Source organism: Solanum verrucosum, unplaced genomic scaffold (genome assembly GCF_900185275.1).
Source record: "Solanum verrucosum unplaced genomic scaffold, falcon-dt-bn FXZP01000094.1, whole genome shotgun sequence".
NCBI lineage: Eukaryota > Viridiplantae > Streptophyta > Magnoliopsida > Solanales > Solanaceae > Solanum > Solanum verrucosum.
The window spans coordinates 1,234,341-1,255,805 of record NW_026019970.1 but is presented as its reverse complement, the minus strand read 5'-3'; the positions used below and the strand labels follow the sequence as shown (position 1 = coordinate 1,255,805).

The 21,465-nt window shown below is 35.3% G+C and overlaps 1 protein-coding gene across 1 annotated transcript; it reads left to right on the top strand.

The window, feature by feature from the left end:
* Positions 1-5,535: 5,535 nt before the first annotated feature.
* Positions 5,536-10,730, top strand: LOC125817148 (E3 ubiquitin-protein ligase UPL5-like). The gene is made up of 3 exons (XM_049496709.1): positions 5,536-7,198; positions 9,664-10,253; positions 10,431-10,730. Exons 1-3 carry the CDS (start codon positions 5,536-5,538, stop codon positions 10,692-10,694), a joined length of 2,517 nt encoding a protein of 838 aa, XP_049352666.1. The 3' UTR covers positions 10,695-10,730.
* Positions 10,731-21,465: the final 10,735 nt, after the last annotated feature.

Genomic DNA, 21,465 nt, shown 5'->3' with positions numbered 1-21,465 from the left:
GGCGCCAATTAATTTTTTGGTGGGAAACTTTAGTAGACGAAACTTTGCTACGGTTTTTTTGTTTCGTCACTAAAAATATGTGTCTCACATATTTAAGCACGAAAAGTAAATTTTGTCACTAAAAGCGAACAATTAGTGACGAATTTGATGTCGTAGCTAATAATTTCGTAGCTATATATCATATTTGTTGTAGTGAATTGTGCTTGCTGCTATTTCTAATGGAGTTGGAAGATCAGTAACTATGGGAAGTGTGAGTGTGGGGTTCGACGAACTTGGCATTATTGTTTTTGCCCATTTTAGGTGAGCTGATGTAATGGTAGTATTGGCGAACAATGTCTTAAATGGAAATACATCCTCAACAAATCGCACATCTCGGGATAAATACACCTTTGCAGAAATTGGGTCAAAACACTGGTGACAGTGATGGGATAATGAGAAACCAAGATAGACACATGGGGTAGATTTTGATTCAAGTTTATTTTTGGAGTATGGTTTAAGCCATGGATAGCATAAACAACCAAAAATCCGGAGGGAGTTATAATCAGGTGATTTTCGAAGTAATATTTGGAATGGGGATTGATTATCTAGGTGAGAGGTTGGAAGACGATTGATGAGGTAGACAGTGTGATGGCATGCAAAAGACCAGAATTGGGGTGGGAGGGACGCCTCATGTAAGAGTGTTCTTGCAGTTTCGACGATATGACGATGTTGTCGCTCTGCAAGTGCAACTCGTTGGGGTGTATAGGGTGGGGTGAAGAGGTGTTGAATGCCGTGAAGTGAAAGATAAGAGTCAAGACTTTTATACTTACCTCCGCCATCAGTATACAATGATAAAATTTTAGTGTCAAAATGTTTTTCCATCATAGGATGAAATATTTGAAAGATCTCTTTAACTTCACTTTTCTTTGTTAGTGTGTAGAGCCAAGTGTACTTCATATATTGATCAACAAAAATACAATAATACAACTTTTTGTCAAGAGATAAGACTGGTGATGGCCCCCATAAATCACTAAAAATAGTTTGAAGTGGTTTAGAGCTAGACATTGATAATTGGGTAAAAGGATGTTGATGAACTTTATTAGATAAACAAGAATTACAATGAAAGTTTTTGTCTCGCTCATGAAACGGTAGCGAGAATTTATTTAAAATAAACCTAAGAACTCTAGAGTGAGGATGTCCAAGACGTTGCTGCCAAGTAGTGAGAGGATTAGATGTGGAGATAATGTGAGCTTGAGGATGTGAGACAGGCCACTCATACAATCCATTGTTGGTCCGACCGTGCACCAGTGGCTTCCGCGTTTGCAGATCCTTCACAACAAAGTTAAAAGGGAAAAATTCAATAGACTTACGATTGTCTTGACAGAATTTAGAAACCGAAAGAAGCTTGCATTTAATGGAAGGGGCACACAGAGTGTGGGTTAGCTTAAAGACATTATTTGATGCATTTAATTTAGTAGAACCAGTGTAAGAGATAGGAATTTTGTTACCATCACCCATAGAGACATCCTCGTTACCATGGTATGGTTGTAGGTTGTGCGGCTCTGTTGTGATATGATGGGTGGCTCCTGAGTCAATTATCCAAGGGTTGGTGTCCGCCGTAAACCTAGCGGCATAGTTGGCTTTCGCTTCAAAGTGATTATGAGACTTCGAGCGGCAAACATTGGCAGTGTGGCCAATTCTATTACATAGTTGACATCGAGTAACACCGTTCGGATTGGAATTGGACTGCCATTGTGGTGGAGTGCTTGGACGCGAATTTTGGCGCCATTGTTGAGAGTTGTTGGTTTGTCTACGATTGTTGCTATTATTGGAGTTGAATTTGGTGGGAGTAGCAACTGCAGTAGTGATGGTACTAGGTAGTTTCTTAGCATCCTCATGGCGAAGGAAGAGTTCAAAGTCTAGTAGCTTTTCAAACAGTTCCTCATAGGAGATAGTCGTATCGCGTGCACGAATGGCAGCAGAGATCTCACAAAATTCAGGACCTAGACCACTAAGTATTTTGACGATAAGTTCAGGATTGGAAACAGGAGCACCAGCAGTGGCTAACTCATCTGAAAAGGACCGAATAGTGTGAAGATATTCAGTAATGGAGCGAGAGTCCTTAGTGACACGGGTAAGCTGATCACGCAAACTGAAGACTCGGGTTTGAGATTTGTTTGCATAAGTGGCATGCAAAGCATCCCAAGCTGATTTAGCCGAGTCAGCGGCAACAACAGTAGAGGCAATAGTGGGTTCGACAGAAGCCATGAGGGCATTCTGGATGAGTTGGTCCTGACGGAACCAAGTTAGGAAGGCAGGATTAGGAGATATATTTGTGCCGAGAGTAATCGTGCGACCGGGGGATGGAGTGGTTCCATCGAGATGGCCAAAGAGGTTGTAGCCATACATAAGCATGGAAAATTGGGCTTTCCAGATGGCAAGGTTGTGACCACCGCTTAGTTTGATGGGTAATTGGGATGCAGGATTGAATTGAATGATAATATTAGTACCCGTCGTGTTATCAACATTGACAACTCTAGGATTGTTGCCATTGTTGTTACCATTGTGATTGGTCATTGTTGCTGATCTGCGTGAGGAGGAGAAAAAAAAAATTGATCGTACTCGTTAGAGCGTGAAGAGCCCTGATACCATATAAAGACTGAATGTGTGCTGAAAAGAGTATGTTTATTAATGAAGGCAGCAAGGTATTAAATAGAGTTACAGGGAAAATAATAAGACTCCTAAACTAACTGAACTAAAGTAATCTAAATAAATAATAACTGCTGAATTAGTAATGCAATCCTAATACGACTAAACTACTGAGTGATGTCCTAACGCCAGATGCTCTAATATAATCAACAAGGCTAAAGCCGTATTGTGACGACATAAGTAAAGGTGACCTGCCATTTTCCCTTCCATTATCCCATTGAATGCCAACAAAATTCTTCTCATCTTCACTTTACTGTAGAATTTAGAATTACAAGAGTTATTACTATTTGACTTAAACACTTAGAAAGTCAAATTTTGGTAGAAAATCTCGATACAATTTTGTTTTTATTTTTGTTTAAATCTTTCAAAATATTTATTTGTTTAGTTGCTTAGTAAATTCATCAATTTCGATTAGGATTTTGGATAAGAAAAACCTCAAAGATCCTTCTCTAATGACCGTCTCTAAGAGGATTATAAGAGGTATCCTACTTAATCATCAATTTTTTAGCGATTTCCCATCTTTTGATCTATGTAAGTGAATACAGATTCGGATTTACGTTTGCTGAACAAAAAATCGGAAAAAAGGAATATAGCATACGAAGAAGAAGAAAGAGAGAGTCAGAGAGAAAGGTTGCAAAAATTGTATTCATATTAATTTTTGTTTGCCAATTATTTTTTTTTTCTCAGCATTTGTATTTTTATTAAGAACATTGTATTTATTTTTTTGTTTAGTTTGTAGTCATTTCAATAGGTATGTCAAATGGATTTGTATTTTTTAAGCATAGATGTATCATATTTTTTCAGAGTCAGAATATTGTATCCTTCCTCAATTGATTGTATTATTTCCACTATGTATGCTATTTTTTTTTCAAAATCTTGTATCTTTTCTTAAATCGTATTCATATCACATATGTAATGATTAGATTATATTGGGATACAATTAGTAATAGACTTAAGTCATTTGCGGTCCTTTAAAGTTGTCCACATAATTCATTTAGACACCTCAACTAGGGCGAGTACCTTTTGAACACTTTAACCTTAAGAATTTATATCTATTAGACACAAAATGATAATCAGTTGAAAAACAAAACTGCGTGTAACTCAAACGCAAATATATAACATGTGTACCAATGAAACAATGACGCGGTTGAATTCAATTAAAAAAATTCTATTTAAATATTCCAAAAAGAATTTTAAGAAAATAAAAATTAACTCTTTTAATTAACACCCCCACCATCCGTACGTCGTCGTCTTCTTCTTCTTCGTGTTGAGACTGTTTCCCCTTTCCGTCGGCGCCGACACGCAAATAAATCATTGCCCCACGCTTTCATTCCCTTTCATCGGCAACACCTCCTACCATTGCCATCATTTTCTTTCGATTAATAAATATTTATCACAGTTACAAGAAATAATAACAATTTTTTGCCTGAAAAATAATTGATTCAGTTTTCTTACATCGGAATAAATGGAGTTTCACCGAAATATTTGAAACCTGAAAAAAGAAGAAAAAAATAGAAGAATAATTGGAGAGGGTGAGAGAGAAAGTTGGAGGGGTGGGGTGGCATGAGAGGCAACTGGAAAGTACAGAGATGATGGAATGATATTGGATGGAAATCGTTGAGGCATCATCCTGTGAAGAAGAAGACGTCCTGCTTTTTTTTATATTGTTAGTTAATTTTTTTTTTTGGTTTCTTTATTAATTAATGTGTCAAAGGGTCAATAAAGCAAAAAGGTGTATTTTTCCAGGAAAAAGAAAAAGGAAAATGTTATTTGGGTATCTTCACGCGCCCATGGAAAGTGAAGAACATTTTTTTTGCCACATCAGTATTTTGTGCTTAATAGATACACACTTTGAATATTTTAGGTGTTCAATAGGTACTAGCCTTAGTTTAGGTGTCTAAGTGAATTATGTGGACAACTTTAAGGGGTTGCAGATGACTTAAGCCATTAGTAATATTTTTGTAATACAAATAAAAGAAAAATATATATTGGTAGTCGTGTAATACAATTTTGATCACTGAGATATCATTTTTAGTTTTCATTATGAAAGTGAAATATATACATAATTCAATCATGAATACCTTTATGTTATATGAATGTGGATATGTATTTATTGATGATTTTGTATTTATTTTTTGTGGAATACGATGTAGTTATGCATATAGGGTCATGTATACCTGATCAATTTTGTATTTCACAAAATATATCGAAGTTCCAATTGAAAATTCCTTCTCCAAAGTTGTTTATCAACGAAATTTTACTCGTTTGTTAATGACATCCCATACCCGTTTTCAAAATTTTCTTCCCAAATAGAAAAATCGCAATTTAATCGAATTCAATTCAACAGAGATTGAGTATTATCATTGGAAATTTAAAAATCAATATTGGAAATTTGATGAACAAGGGGGATGAGTGCCCTGTCGTTTTTTTGAATTTGTAATTGATTATTCTCTCCCCTAAATTTCTTTTTTCTGTTATTAAATAATTGTATTCTTTCAACTAAAACAAATAAAAAAACATAAATCAGATACTTAATAAACTAAAATATTGACATTTATAATAAATATTAAAAATGTGGCTAAGGGGTCCTATTAAATGCCAAAATATTAACATTTTGAAAATTTTCCCGAAGAATTAGTCAATTCTTTTAAAAAGAAAAATATGTTAATTCTTTTTTTTAATATCGATAAAAAGAAAAATAATTCATTTCGTATTTTGGATGGAGGAAGAATGAGTCTTAATAGGCAAGACAAACTCTTCCTTTTTTGTCCGACTCATTTAATTTAACTGAACACTCTGTTCAAAATTAGAGCTCAAACTCTTCCTTCCTGCTGATCAAAACTTCCAATGGCGTATCAGTTACACCACAATACCAAACGCAAGTTCGATGATTATGCTGCCGCAGATGCTTGGATGAGATATGACGAAACCCTCCCTCTTTCTCTGTCATCCCCCATTCAATTCTTCGTCCGTATGTTTTCCGGCGGCAAAACCCTGGTTCTTCAAGCTGATTCCTCCGACTCTGTTGCATCAGTTCACCGGAAAATCCAATCGATCACCGGCATTCGATCAATTCAATCGACCTCCGGTGTACCACGAATGGAACAGCGATTAATCTACCGCGGGAAACAGCTTCAGTTGCAACAAAGGTTATCCGAATGTGGTATACAAAACGATGACACCCTGCAACTCGTTGGAAGAATGAGAAGCACGCGCCATCCTCACACGTGGAGGCTGATGAATGACTTAAATTCGCTTATTCATGCCCTCTGCAACTGCAATGACAACACAGATGTTAATGCTAATGTCACCTGTATGATGAAGATGCTTACAGATTTTCTCACGATGACCCCAAAGGATGGCGCAGATAGATCGGAGCAATATCTCCAAATATTTATTCACTCCTCTGTTCCTGCGGCTCTGGTAAAACTTTATGTATCTCCTTCTGTAACTACCAAACAAGCTGGTCATGAATGTATTTGTCAATTTATAGATTCATGTAAGACACTTTTCGCCAACCCTGTAACTGTATATAGGCAGTTTGCTCCTATATTGTTCGAGTTTTGTAAGATTCTAAGAGGGGCTGTGGGTGTTGATGATGCTTTGTATATATTTTGCCGTAGTAGTTTAGCTGCAATGATGAAGGGTTATGTCCATGATGTCAAGTGTATGTTAAGATTGCAAGATGTTTTTCCTTTTGTTCGTGAGTTGGCAACAAGGTTATCGTGTGCTTTAGAATTGAGTGTGCAATCAGCTGAGTTTATACAGTTATCAGACAGCGATGTGCGTGAGTTTATTAAGTTTATGCATCCAGTAAAGTGTGCAATACGGCGTCAACAAACATTTGGCTGTCCGGTCAGTTTCCCTTCCTTGATGCAAAGTGAGGCAGGAAATGAAAGAATTGAGATTGAAGGCGTGCATCGTGTATTTTGTGACTTGCAGGAAAAAATGGAGCTGTGTCTGAAGAAACTGGAAAGCCAGCTGGGTTTGATAAACAAAGAAAGAGGTGAGCATATTGTAAGCTGTTGGCCCCTCTATCTTTTAATTCTTAAGGAGTTAGAAAGCATTTCAAAGTTGTATAACGGTTTGGAGGAAATGTTTTGGGAGAAGATGAGGCAAAGAAGAGTTGAATTGTGCTTTCTGATGGTTAGACTTTCAAAAAGGTCTACAGATTATCAGTGGATTCTTGAGCACAAGGAGGTAACAAATTTTAAGATAAGGCAGCGGTTTGCCTTGAAGATGCTTCGAGAAGGGAGGCACAAGAACGAGGAGTTTTACGAGATGCTCATTTGCAGGTCTCGCTTGTTTGAACAATCATTTGAGTACATTGGACATGTGAATCCTAGGTCGCTGCGAGGCCAGTTGTTTATGCAATTTGAGAATGAAGAAGCTACCGGACCTGGTGTATTGAGGGAGTGGTTTTCCTTGGTATTTGAAGCCATTTTCAACCCTCAGAATACTCTATTTGTTTCATGCCCAAATGACGGTAGAAGGTTTTTCCCAAATCCAGGTAAGCTTTTGTTGACATTTTGTTCTCATTTATACCTTCTGTTAGTTTTTGGATCTAAAGTTGTCAAGTATGAAAGATGTTTTAATCTGATTTTTCCTCAAAAATAGATTAAGAGTATGAGATAGAGGTTGAATCTTTGTGAGTATGAGCATACGTATTATCTCTCCCTATGTAAACCATGTAAGGTTGCTTGATGTTGCTTCTCATATCCTCATAGCATGCTTTGAGGTTCAACTCTTTCATGAAACCCATGTCTGAGGGCTTTACTGCTTCGTTGCTACATAAATTAAGTAATTCCAAAGTGCATTAATCTATTTCAAGTATTGGTAAGCGAAATGGAACTTGTATAAATAAAGATAAAGGAATGAGGACACACATGTTTGTGGAAGGAACTACAGAAACATGAACTATTCATTATTCAAGGGTTGAGGATAGGAAAAAAAAAGACCCTGATATGGCAAGATAATACCCACTAAAAACGGAATTTCAGATTGTTTAGCATCTTTTTGTGTATCAAACCACTGCCACACTCCCCTTCTCAGATTTGTTTAACTATGTAGCCGACCCAAAAGAAGGATAGAAAATCCTCCTTAGAAGGAAGAACAACTAGGACAGCTTTTAGAACAACTAAGCAGCAGCCCCAACCTACAGCCCAAGCCTTATACTGTGATTGGAAAGGACAAACAGATGGTCTATTTACTACCAAGTCTTGCTATACACTCTTGACCAAAGGTAGGTTATTCCCTTGTGTTGTTGGCCATGGAGAATAATTTGGGTGCCTAGGGAGGTATGTCTCAGATAGAATATTTTCTCGATGAAAGGGATACATATCAGCAGTAGGTGAATCATCTTTTCCTCCATTGCAAAAAAGTGGCGCATATGGAGCAGGATCTTTAACTTGCTAGGGTTACAATTGCATCATGCCAAGGCTGCAGCAAAATTTCTTGCAGAGTCAGTACAAAAGACATCATCATGAAGACTTGGGATACCAGTCCGGCAGCAATCTGATGGATCATCTAGAGAAAAGATACTCTTGGTTTGAACTCAAATGCATCCTTTTTGGTATTTCATGGTAGATGTAAATGACAGTGAAACCATACTAGACTTCATAAGTTCATTTACTGTCCATCAGAAAAATCTGAGTTTTTGTTTCCTTTTGTCACTTCTCATTGCTAGGTCCTCTCATAAATAAAATCTGTATCTGCTCATCAGGGGAAAAAACATGAACAATTTGTGGATTGTTTAATCTGGACTAAATTGTTAGGACTAGGAGTTGGATGGTTTGACCAAAATCCATTTTGTAGATTGGAGGAACGAGTCGCTTGCGGGGGAAATGGTTCTTGTAGGTAAAAAATCAAAGTTCTACTGCAAATGCACGTTCATGGTGAAAGTAAATTGATTCAAGTGATTAAAAGTCATGCATTAAACGTACATAAATTCGACCTACCTTTTGGACGAAATTGAAGTGCACTGTATCAGCCAAATTCAACCCCAGAATCCAAATATTCAACAAATAATAATGAACTAATGTAATGACTCAGGCACTCAGCACAATATGCCACACCACAAGAAGCAACTTACAACAAATGATTTGAGAGAACTTGACTTCATTTAAGCAACTGAAATAAATCATTGAAACTAAGGAATAAAGAAGTCGTTGCTAATTTGAGCCCTCACATTTGCTTTGCTCATTTAATTTTGTGTTGTGTAGAATATTCTCTTCTTCCAATAATTTCCATCCTTCCGTTTACAAAGTTTTAAGCAATGGCTCTTTCTGTAAGACTTGCTAGGTTTTTACTTAATATAGTTTCTGGATTTGTTTCTTTTCATTTCTGTGTTATTGTCTGGATCTGTTAGAAGTTGGGATTTTGGAATAGGTTTCAGCATTCATTGTGCCTGGACAGATCCCTAAAGTATGTTGTAAATATGCAACAACTGATAATTTTTAACTCATTGTTTCTGCTTAGATAGATGTGTGCATGAATAGATGCTGATATATTTATAATGCCAGCCTGCTTGAAGAGATTAAGTCATTCTAACATGCTGAGGTTTTAAATTTAATTTTGTCTCGACTTAGTTCTCATGTTAGTATATTTTCTTAGTTGTGTTATTATTGATGTCCTATGGTTCTCTGATTCTCCAATCACACCAGGCAATCAGATAAAGTTCATGAAGTAATGATCGAAAGAGTTCAAGTCTTATTTATGGCCATATCAGTTTTACCTTGATATCTTTCTCAATAAAGCTGCATAGTGTACTTGGATTGTATGACATATGAATGAGTATTCACTAGCTGTATTATCATTTTTTTCCTCGTTACAATATGCTTGAAACAACTGGGAATATACTCTGATAGATTTAGGATGAATCTTACACAGCTGCATTAATAAGATGGTTGCAAGCTGTTCGATATTATTCTCTCTGTTACAATGCAAATAATCCTCATCTGCATTTTGTGCTTGCAGCATCTAAAGTGGACCCCTTGCACCTTGAGTATTTTACCTTCTCCGGCAGGATGATTGCGTTGACCTTGTTGCATAGAGTACAAATAAGTATTGCGTTTGATCGTGTGTTCTTTTTGCAATTAGCTGGAGAGGATATTTCGTTTGAAGACATTAGGGATGCAGATCCCTACTTGTACAGTGGCTGCAAGAAGATACTGGAGATGGATGCGAAGATGGTGGATGAAGATATCCTAGGCCTAACATTTGTTTGTGAAGATGAAGAATTGGGATCCAGGAAAGTGGTGGAGCTTTGCCCTGATGGGAAAAATACGATAGTGAACAGTGAGAATAGGGATAACTATGTTAATCGTCTTGTTAAACACCGTTTTGTCACATCAATTGCTCATCAGGTAGCCCATTTTTCTCAAGGTTTTGGTGACATAATTACTGACCGACGGCTCCGGAAATCCTTCTACCGGATCCTAGATCATGAAGACCTTAACAAGATGCTTCATGGGAGTAAAACTGCTGTTTCTGTAGAAAACTGGAAAGAACATACAAATTACAATGGCTACAAAAAAGATGACCTTCAAATATCCTGGTTCTGGGAGGTACTTATTTCTTGTCTGCTCTTAGTATGTTTCCAGAGTATTAACTATCGAGAAGTCTACACCTTTGCCCCTTTGATCTTCTCTTTCTTCATTGTTTTCGGATGTGGTAGATTACTGAACTCTTTCGAAGTTATTATTCCGGCAGCATTTTCAAAGTTTTCTTTTCTATTGCTGCAGATAGTTGGAAGTATGTCGGCTGAGCAGAAAAATGTGCTTCTCTTTTTCTGGACTTCAATCAAGTCTCTGCCTGTTGAGGGTTTTGGTGGTCTAGATTCTAAACTTCACATCTACAAAACCTTAGACTCTCATGATAAATTGCCTTCCGCGCACACATGCTTTTATCGCCTGTGTTTTCCTCCTTATCCATCTATGGATGTCATGCAAAATCGTCTTAACATAATCACCCAAAATTATGTTGGTTGCAGCTTTGGTGCTGAGTGATGCGCAAATTTTTGGGTTGAACTTGTACATGTGATCTGTAATGTTCTTAAATAGATGTAAGGAATGCCAACCTTCTGAAATTTCACTTCCGTAAGATATCTTTGCTCTTTGGTCCTAGTAAGTGTGAGCAATGCGGCTTAAGCACTCTAGTTGCCTAAAGCTAAATTAAATTCAAATAGAAGCTTTAAACCTTTTTTTATGGTGTGCATTCTTCTAGCTTTTTGAGATATAAAATTAATAGTTTTCTCCTAATCAATTTTTTTCTAATTACTCCTTTTCAATTGATAATATAGTCAATTCATTTAATTTTACTTGTGACATAGTACTCTATATGTCAAACTTCTAACAAAATTTGCTTTTTATATGGAAATTTTGCTTTTTCTACGAGTAGTATTCAATAAGCAAGCCAAAATATTCGGTATTCAATACTATTTTTTTTAAAAAAGAAACATATAGCCTATTGTTACTTTAAAATAATAGTCCCCCCCCCCCCCCCCCCCCCCCCCATATTTGTATGGATAAGACACCTACCTATTTTAAATGGATTCTTGCGTAAATATACCATTTGCCAAAAATGCTTTCAATTAAAAGATTGCATGTATATGTAATGCATCGATGTTTGCATAAATACTGTATAACCGGGTATATATGATATATATAGCTATGTATCAAAATTGTATATACATACATGTACGTTGTTCATACAATATTTATAAACTTCAATAGTTTAACTTCCCTACACAAGTTGTTTTTTTAAAATTTTGATCAACTCAAATCTCCTCTAAGCAATTTAAAATTTTAAACATGAGCTTCGTGAAATATTTGAGTTTTTTAATATATTATAAACTCAAAATGACTCACATTTGCGACAAATTGAATTTTAAGCTGGATAAATCTCTTTCATCAATTTGTTAGTGTCCACCGTTAAAGCTAGACTTATTTGTAAATTGCCAGGAAAGTGGGCACAAGGAAAAATCGTCAAAATGGGTAAGGAATGTCCGAATTTACTTCACCAAAAAAAAAGGCAAAACTTACATAAATTTCATAGTGTTAAGAGCTAATTACATCATATCCCTAGTCTTTTCCAAATTATAAAAATCCCTTAAAATTTAAGGATTTCGGCAGGGTCAGTCCAATCGGCCTGTTCAGAACTCCCTACAGGCTTCAGAGGGTGACCAATATAGTCGGAGTGATGCCAGCTCGAAATAGAGTCTAGATGGGTCCCAGTCAAGTACTTTATTCTGTGATGGCCGTTACTTTGCGGGCCAATCAACAAAGGGTTGTTATGACTATTGGGACTTTGATAATTGGTCTAGAGATTTCCCTTTGCTTAGGCAGATTGCTCCAGCTCCACATGCAACTCTACCAGCTCCACCAATAGCGCCTCTAGTTAGAGGCAAAGGCTAGGGTCAGGACCGTTGTGGTGGTCACTAGGGTATTTCGGGTGGTCCTTGATGAGGCAAGTTAGGTGGTAGGATAGATGCCCAGGGTAGAGGTAGAAAGGCTTACTTGTATGCAACTCCAGCGAGGACGGAGCTGAGGCATCAGACGATGGGATCGCAGGAATAATTCTTTTTTGCCATCAGCCTATCTTGACTTTATTTGATCCGGGCTCTACCTTTTCATATATATATCTATATATTTTGCTTTACGTCTGAGTATGAGTTTGGAGACTTTGTAGTGTCATTGCGTGTGTTGACCCTCGTAGGTGAGTCTTTAGTAGTGGATCATGTGTTTCAATCTTGTTTGGTGACTATCTAGGGGTGTGACTCCCGGGATGACCTCATTTTGCTTGATATGCTAGACTTTGATGTGATTCTGGGCATGAATTGGTTATCCCCCTACTGAGTGGTCATAGATTTCTTTTCTAAGGTTGTTACCTTAGCCATGTCTAGTATTGCACCGGTGGTGTAGTAGTTCTCTTGTAGTAGCACACCGGTTGAAGTTAATTCATTTATTCGGGCTCGGAGGCTAGTGGTTAGCGGTTTCTTATCTTACTTGGCCTATGTTGGGGATGTGTGTAGGGAGGTTTGTTTAGTTGAGTTTGTCCCTATTGACCGTGAGTTTTGTGGATGTGTTAGCGTACATCTGTACTATAAGCCTCTCCTCTGGGATGTGTTTTCCACTGAAGGCGGACTCCAAAGCTGCGTCATAGTGTACATTGATAATATCCTAATATACTCGTGGAACATGAGAGCTGTTGATTTTTTTGATAAAGAAATAAAGAAAATAACAGAGAAAGACTTTGAGAGAGAAAAATACTGAAGTATTATCAAAGGGAATTAATTTATTAATAATCCAGAGACTTGCATTTATAAATATAATTCCTAACTAAAAATAGAAAAATATGTTACCAACTTATCAGTTTAATTCAAATAACAAATAAAAAGAACCAACTCCTAAATATAAGTCAAATAAGACTCTTAACATAATTTAAAAACCTTAAAAATAACTAACTGCTTTATTTCTACAATATCCTAAGACATATTCTCAACACTCCTCCTTGGATAAGAAATTGTAGATTGTAGTCTCATCTGAAATTGACCTTGTGAACAAATCTGTCAATTCATCATTTGTCTTGCAAGGCTTGTGTGCATCTTTTGTTGGATTAGATGAGCAGATCTTACCTCTTATTTCAACTTGTAAAATCTCTTGCTTAGTTGAATCAAAGATTCGACATTATTTGTCTCCAAATAATAATTTAAATCATTTTTTCTATTAACTGACCAACACTAAACAAACTTTTATCAATATCAGGCACATAAAGAACATCTGAAATTATTTTTGTACCTGAATTTGTTTTAATTGAAACAGACCCTTTTCCTTTTTCATGAATACAATCACCATTCCAAATTTTGACTTTCTTAGGGCCCGTTTGGCCATGCGATATGGAATGATGAGATGAAATTGAAGTTTTGTTTGGACACGCAATATGAAATTTTTGTGTTGTATATTTGTCACGCCCCGAGCTACCCTCGAGACGCGGACACGGGACCTAGGACCACAAGTGATCCCAAGCTAACCCTGCTGGCATAATCATGAGCATACTAAAGATAATAATAACTGATGCGGAAGCTAAATCATAAAGTAAGTCTGAAATGATGGGGAATACCTATATACTACAACTGAGATGAATGAAAACTGATGAGTTTAATACAAAGTAAATATTAACTCAATACTAAGCTGAATCTAACTATGTCTGAAATAAGCCTCTAAACTGACTAGAAATGTTGGGACATGCCCCAACTAGATTTAGCAAAACTAAAACTAAAGGACTAAAAATACTGAAAGGAAACTCATGACTATTGTCGTCGAAGAATGAGGACTCACCACTGATTCTGGTGAACTGGAGATCGAGAACCGATCTAAGCGTGATCTGGATACTGAGAACCTGAACCTACATCACGAGAAGATGTAGCGTAGAGTATGCGTCAGTACTTGAAAGGTACTGAGCATGCAGGATAGAGTTAAGCTGAAATAACATATAACTAAACAAAGCAATGAATTAATCTGAACATGATATAATTACTGAATACTGAGCTAACTAAATGCAATGACCAATTTATAACATGCTGAGACTGAATACTGAATATACTGATACGTGGTCAATGCAATAGAATCTGACTGAACTGTGGGAGCTACTAATAACCGACATAAAACCACATGAGCTAAATGTGGAGTCCGATGTATACGCCCCATCGAGAGGACCCAATATACCCTGCCAGAGGTATAGAGGCATGCTGGCGTGATCACTGAAATGATGCCCACAGAGGGGACTTACAACCTACGTGGCTAGTAGTTTTGGGACTATTTGGGTACGCTGAACCCTAGTCCAACTCGATATTATGCTACTCCCAATAGATTAAGTGATTAACACATTATGACTGAATTTTTGTAATACTGGATAGCTCAAAATTGAACATGCAAAACTGACAATGCAACAATTAACCTGATAATGATGCATTCATAAACTGAGGCATGTATAACTAAATACATTATGACTGAAATACTGAATAACTTAAAATACTGACATATAGATACTCATACTTGAAAACTCCTTCTTAGAAAACAATTCAAAATCATATTATATTATGATCATTGATGACTTGAGAAGTCATACTGCATAAACATTGATGGTATATCTAGATACCATACTGTTCATACATTAATGACCTACTCGATTTTCATACTAATCATGTTTTAGAGGCTCTTTCTCAAAAACTCATTTGTTGTCTAAAAAAAAGGGCTTCTCAAGATTTATAACTCAAAATAGGGTTTATGCTGAAATATACTGATAATGTGGCGTTCAAAATTGGAGCATGTATATCTGAATAACTGAAATATCTAACCTAGCATGTGTAATTCAAGAACTAAAGAAATACATAGCTAGGGTTCTGAAATTCATGTAATAAACTGAGTACAAACATGATAATCTGATTTGGGACATATTCATAAGTAATTCATGATAATCTGCTGAAATTCTAGAAACCCTAGGTCTGTTCATAGTAAGAGAATCAAGAAACTGACTGAGTTCTAGGGACCTAATGGGTGAAAGGAACCCACTAGTGAAATCCCACATACCTGGTGATGAATTCCATGGAGAAATCTTTTGATTTCGGGGCTGAAACTGATGGAACCTTGTTGCGTTCTTGAACTAGGGTTCTTGACTTCTCTTCTCCTCTTACGCTCTAGTTTTTCTAAGTTTTGATTAATGATTTGACTTAGGAAAGTTCTAGTTATGTTTCTAGGCTTAAACGGACTAAAACCTCATAATTTAGGGTCTAAACGACGTAGCTTAGGGGTCCAATGAAATAAAAAAAGACCAAAAGACCCCCGACTTAACTGCTTTCGGAGTGACCGACGGATGGGACTGACGGACCGTGAGTCGACTGATGGTCCGTACTGGTCGACCGTCGTTCACGACTGAAGGCTGGAATTTGACTAACCCATCGACGGAGCTGACTGACGGGCCGTCGGTCGACTGATGGTCTGTAGTTGACTTCCGTCGGTGGCACCTGCAACTTCTAAAAATCTGGAATTTTTGGTCTGTTTCGAATACGGGGTGTTACAATATTTTCTCATAAACATAAGAATCACATAAGTTGTAAACTATTAAAATAACCCCAATTGTTTATTCAATCTTATTAAATAAACAAAAATTTATAAAACCACATAGTAAATTATTACAAAGCTATTTGTTCTCCACTTAAGTAATTGTTTCATCTAACTTTAATTTAATAAAAAAAATTGAACATAAATTGTAGTGTACTAGTCTTTAAGATAATCCTCCGACATAGTACGAACAATTTCCTCACATTGAACTTGCATTTCTCGATCATGTGACCGAGAAGTCGAACCAACATTGTTACTTTGAGCCATTTGTTGGTCAATATCATCCGCAACTATATTGACCAACCTAACTTTCATATCAATTTATTAGAGTAAATGAAGAGATGACCTTCACTCCATGTTCAAATAGATATAACTATAGTTGTAATAAATACAAAACAGTAGAAGAAATAAATTAAGTGTTGGAGTAAATGAGCAGAACAAATTTATTACTCAACAATCGGTTGGTGTGAGTTAAAGTGACTATATGTTGGTGAGAATAATAAATTTTATGTCGGTGAGATTAATAAATTTTTAAAAGTAATGATGTGATTATAAATTTTATTTACATATGAAATAAATAGTTAGTAGATATAAATGTGGGGTTGTTTTAACAAAATATAAACTCGCGGATCAATTTTTTTGTATTAAAATATCTCAAATCATGATATGGAGTTCCCATATAATTCCATATCATGGTTTTTGGAGAATATGGAATCACATCTCATGATATGGAATCATGAGATGGAATCAACGTAAAATCACATGTCCAAACGCTGGTAATTTTATAAAGAAATAAACAAAATAACAGAGAAGACTTTGAGAGAAAAAAATACTAAAGTATTATCAAAGGGAATTATTTTATTAATAATCTAGAGACTTGCATTTATAGATATAACCTAACTAAAAATAGAAAAATACACTACTAGAAATTTGATATACAGCAACAGTTGAGTTACCGTTGCAATAGGCTACTATACCATTGCATTAGCTCTAACGCTACGGTTTAGGCAACCGCTACAACAGATCGCGTAGCATTAGCTCTATAGCCACGGTTTCTTCCGACGGTTTATATAACCGTGGCAATAGGATCCCCTATTGCGTCGGTTTACACCTTAAGTTATAGGCAACGGTTAGTAATCTATTGGGACAGTTTCGAACCGTCGCAATAGACATTTATGCTACAATTATTTACATGCTATGGCAACATTTTTCTCTTTTTAATAAACAACCATTTCAGTTAATTACGACGGTTTTTATATGATAATGCTACAGTTCTAAGCGACTACAACTATTACTCCATGGCTACTGCTACAATTATTATAGTTAATGCAACAATTCTTTTCTTATTGCAATAGTTACTAGTAGGCTTATGCTACATTTATAGGCTTTTGCAACAGATACTATTGATCTAATGCCACTAATATTATAAAGCTACTAAAACAATAATATTATGGAACATAAAATACACAATTCGATCACAAAAAGGAACTCTTCATTACCAAGATTTTAATCCAAGATCAAAGAGTAGCTAATATCAACATATATAATAGCAAAATATACAAATATTTTTTGACAGTTCAAAAAGGGTGAAACACACCACAATTTTCAATCTTCATCAAAATTAAAAGATTTGTAGAACATAGATGATTAAAGGTAATCAACATCAATCAAATTAGCTCCTAAGTCAAGTCTTCAATACTGCTTTCATCTCCTTCTTCAATTTCATCACCTATAAAATACAAAATAATTTAGCAATGTTTACAGTAAGTTATGATAATGAAAGATGTGAAAGTTGAAAGTCACTTATTCACAATGGTTGTACCTTTGTTGATTGTCATTTGAGCAGCCAAGACTTATTAACAAACAAGACACATAATTTAGTCAAATTGATCAACAATATTTCAGCCAAATCACACACTAAATAAAACTACATTTATGGGATGCAAAAAAAAAAGATAAATCAGCATTAATACACAATTTGGAGATTGACTTTCTTATTCGGCATTTGTAACAATATCATGTGTGAATTGTACTCGACCAATTAAACTATTTTTTGAAGGAATTAACATGAAAAATAGGTTCTACAAGGTGCAGAACTTACAATAGGTAACTGCAAGAAGACATTCTACCAACCGCGGAGAGCACTCCTACTAAGGTGTACGTACACACTATCCTCTCCTCTCCAAATCCACCTATGAGATTGTATTGGGTTTGTTGTTGTATTAGAGTTTATGTTAGTATCTATATTGCTGTTGGCATAAAAGTTGGCATTTCCTACATATTTAGCATTATCTGCACAATCATATTATTAAGCACTCATCTCATAATGCTCTTGATGTTGCAAAAGAGAAATGTGCTCACTGCCAATTCACATTTCCAATTCTTTCATCTTAGATTCTGCAAATAACATCATGGGCAGCTTCATTTATTGTGCTCTACACAACTCAAAATAAGAAATGCATAAAGTTTACTTGGGTCATCAGAATCTGGTGGATTTCCAGATTCTTTCTATCTGTTGCTCATGCGGCTCTTGATGTCCATTTTGTCATCACAAGCGACGAACATTTAGGACTTGCATAGTATGTGGATATCCTTAAGTCCTATTGCATCATCATGCGTTCTAGTTATCTCTATTAGAGGGAAAACATGCATAGTTTTTGACATCTCAGATAGCACAACTGAACCACTTCTATATGCAAAGAGGGAAAAGCATTTTGAAGCCAAAAGGGACAGCATATATGGAAACGCTAGTCTTCTCAAACTGATCACCTTCTCTAGGCTAAATCCACTATTTTCTAGCACTAGCTTTTCTTGGTGCAAAAATGGTTGAGACATTAGACTAAAACAACAATAAACAACAATAAAAGAACAATTAGGGAAGAAATTGTGAAGGTAGGCAAACACGTTAGACTAAAACAACAAATCTGGTACCTCAAAGTACCATTCATACATCAAGAAAAGAAAAATTGAACACCCTTATACCCCAAACTTAAAGTCCAAACTAAAATAAAAAGAACTGATACCAGATAAATGGACTAATTTTACTCGATGTTCATTTCCCGTTTGATCTCTGCAGGAAACCTCCAATAAGGTCACCATAAATCACTTAAAGAACCACTAATCACCAATAATCAATCTCAATGATATCCTGAATAATTTCAAAGTTTCGAAGTTACATAACCTATATTTAATGGAGAATGAGACTAATAAATGAACCTGCTCCATTAACTAGAGATATAAGAAAATATATTTCATAGTTTCTTTGTTGCTATCTTGGAGAGTAATACAAACACTATAATTTACCTTTCACGTTGTTAACAATGAAAGCAGATAGTTTCACCTAGCACACAACTTGACTTTTCCATCTTGAATGACTTAGTGTTAGCCTTATTGAAAGGATTTTCTACAGGGAACTTAAGCAGTAGTTATTTAGTGTAGTTAAATAATTCACGGATGCAAATGTTTTAGTATTTTGTTGAAAAAACCAGAATGCTGATTGATTTTCTTAAAATTAGAGCAGTTCAGCAGTCATTTCCTAATAAATTCACACTTGGTCACAAGCTGAAAATTTAATGCAACATGGGAATCAATATTTTCTGAATTTATGAAAACAAATAAGGTTATTTCTAATTTCCAAACCTAATGCTCAACTTCAACAGCTCGTCCTAGTTTCCGCTTTCATAAGCTGTTCTCACATCAACTACAAAACTCAGTCTACTATCATTATACAACAAAATTTTCAGGTCATGAGTTTCTTAATACATATTAATGGACATCCAAATGACATGAGTCACTTGTAGCTAGATAAGGTAAATCAGAATCTATAAGCTAAAAATCAATATATCATGAGGACTTTCAAGTGCGAAATTAGAATTTCCTATCATTTTACCAAAAAACTGATCTGAAACTCAAAAGTTTAGCATCAAACTTTCAAAATATCTCTAAATATAAATTTTTAAACAAATAATGTAGAGTATCTCAACAAGAATCATCATTTCAACTATGTTTTTTGCCATCTACCTTTTATTTGACAAAATGGGAAAACTTAACAGTGAAGTTAGTACATTGATTTGTTGTATTATTGAAGAATCATTTGTGCTTGATCTATAACACACTCATTTATTGGCCAAGAAAGTTAATAACAACTTAAATGATTTATCAATGACAAATAATTCTTTCATAAAGTCAAGGAAAAATCTCTCTAAATTTCCAGCACATAAATATATATACTAGTTTAGTCCTTACATAAATATAGAAAGAAGTAAAAGAAAGAATAGTAGTAATTAGAAGTTCTAAGAGGGCTAGAGATTGTCAATACTAGATTCAATAATTTCTTACTTAGAAGTGTTAGATGCCTTATTTCTATATTCCTGCAATTTGATGTCTCATCTGTATCAAGGGTCAACTCATAAATTTGATAAATAAGAGTTAGCCACAAATTTCACCATCAAAAATACAATAAAATTGAGTTTTCACCTATTGATTTACTTAGATTGGACATTAGTTAAATGAAATTTTCTATTTACAATCAATAATGATATGAAAATTAAAGTTCAAAACAACAACTTTAGACTTTCGACAAACAAGGGATTTCAGTCCACATTCAAAGACCTAGAACATCACTTTAAATTATATTTAGACAAGTTTGAAAATCAGGTCATAATACTTTTCAGTTCACTCAAAATGCAAATAAAAATACTAAAAGCATTAGAACAAAAAAAAACTACAAATCAGATATTGACTAATAAAATTGAAACCAACTTCCTAAAGAAATTTTGCAGGGAGTTCATAAATCTTCACCAAATCTGAAAGACAAACTATAAACCACAAATAGATTACATCACAGACCTAAATTAGAAAAAATAACAAAAATTTCAGACAAGCCCATTAGTTATTCTTTAAGACTTTTGAGAAACCCTTCAATGGAGTTTCAGATTATGCAGAATAGCATATCCATGACAAATTAGAGAAAATGGATACTTAGAAATAATGGAGTAGATAGAGGAAACTTAAAAATAGTTCACCTTTATATGCAAAAGCTTGCGGTCGAAGAAGATTACTGTTGAGAATAAGACCACCACACTTTGATTAAGAAGACCGAAGGTTGAAAAAGAAGAAGAAGACTACCACACTCTGAAGAAGAAGACCGAGACTTGTCGAAGAAGACCGAAGGTTGCCATTAGCCTCAGCTCATTACGTACTTCTTAGAGTTTTCAGAAACCTTTCTGGAGAAGAAGACTAGAAATTTTAGCCCTAATAAAATTAATAGCGCTTTATCTAAAGTAGTGGAGGGAAATATATTATTTTGGGAATAAAATTCGCGGGTTGGCTGAAAATATTTTCTTTTTGCACTATAATAACCGTTGCCACAGAGTCCATAAGTGCAACGGTTCTAAAAGATGTAGCCTTAGACACTCTGTAGCGACGGTTATTAGAATGATGCTACGGTTAATTTTAATTATTGTTCTATTAGATCCCATGATATATTGCAACAATCATAACTGTTGCAATAGATAATCTGTTGCGACGGTTGTACAAGTGTTGCCAAATATCCGTGGCTATAGGTCAAATTTCTAGTAGTGATACGTTACTAACTTATCAGTTTAATTCAAATAACAAATAAAAAGAACTAACTCCTAAATATAAGTCAAACAAGGCT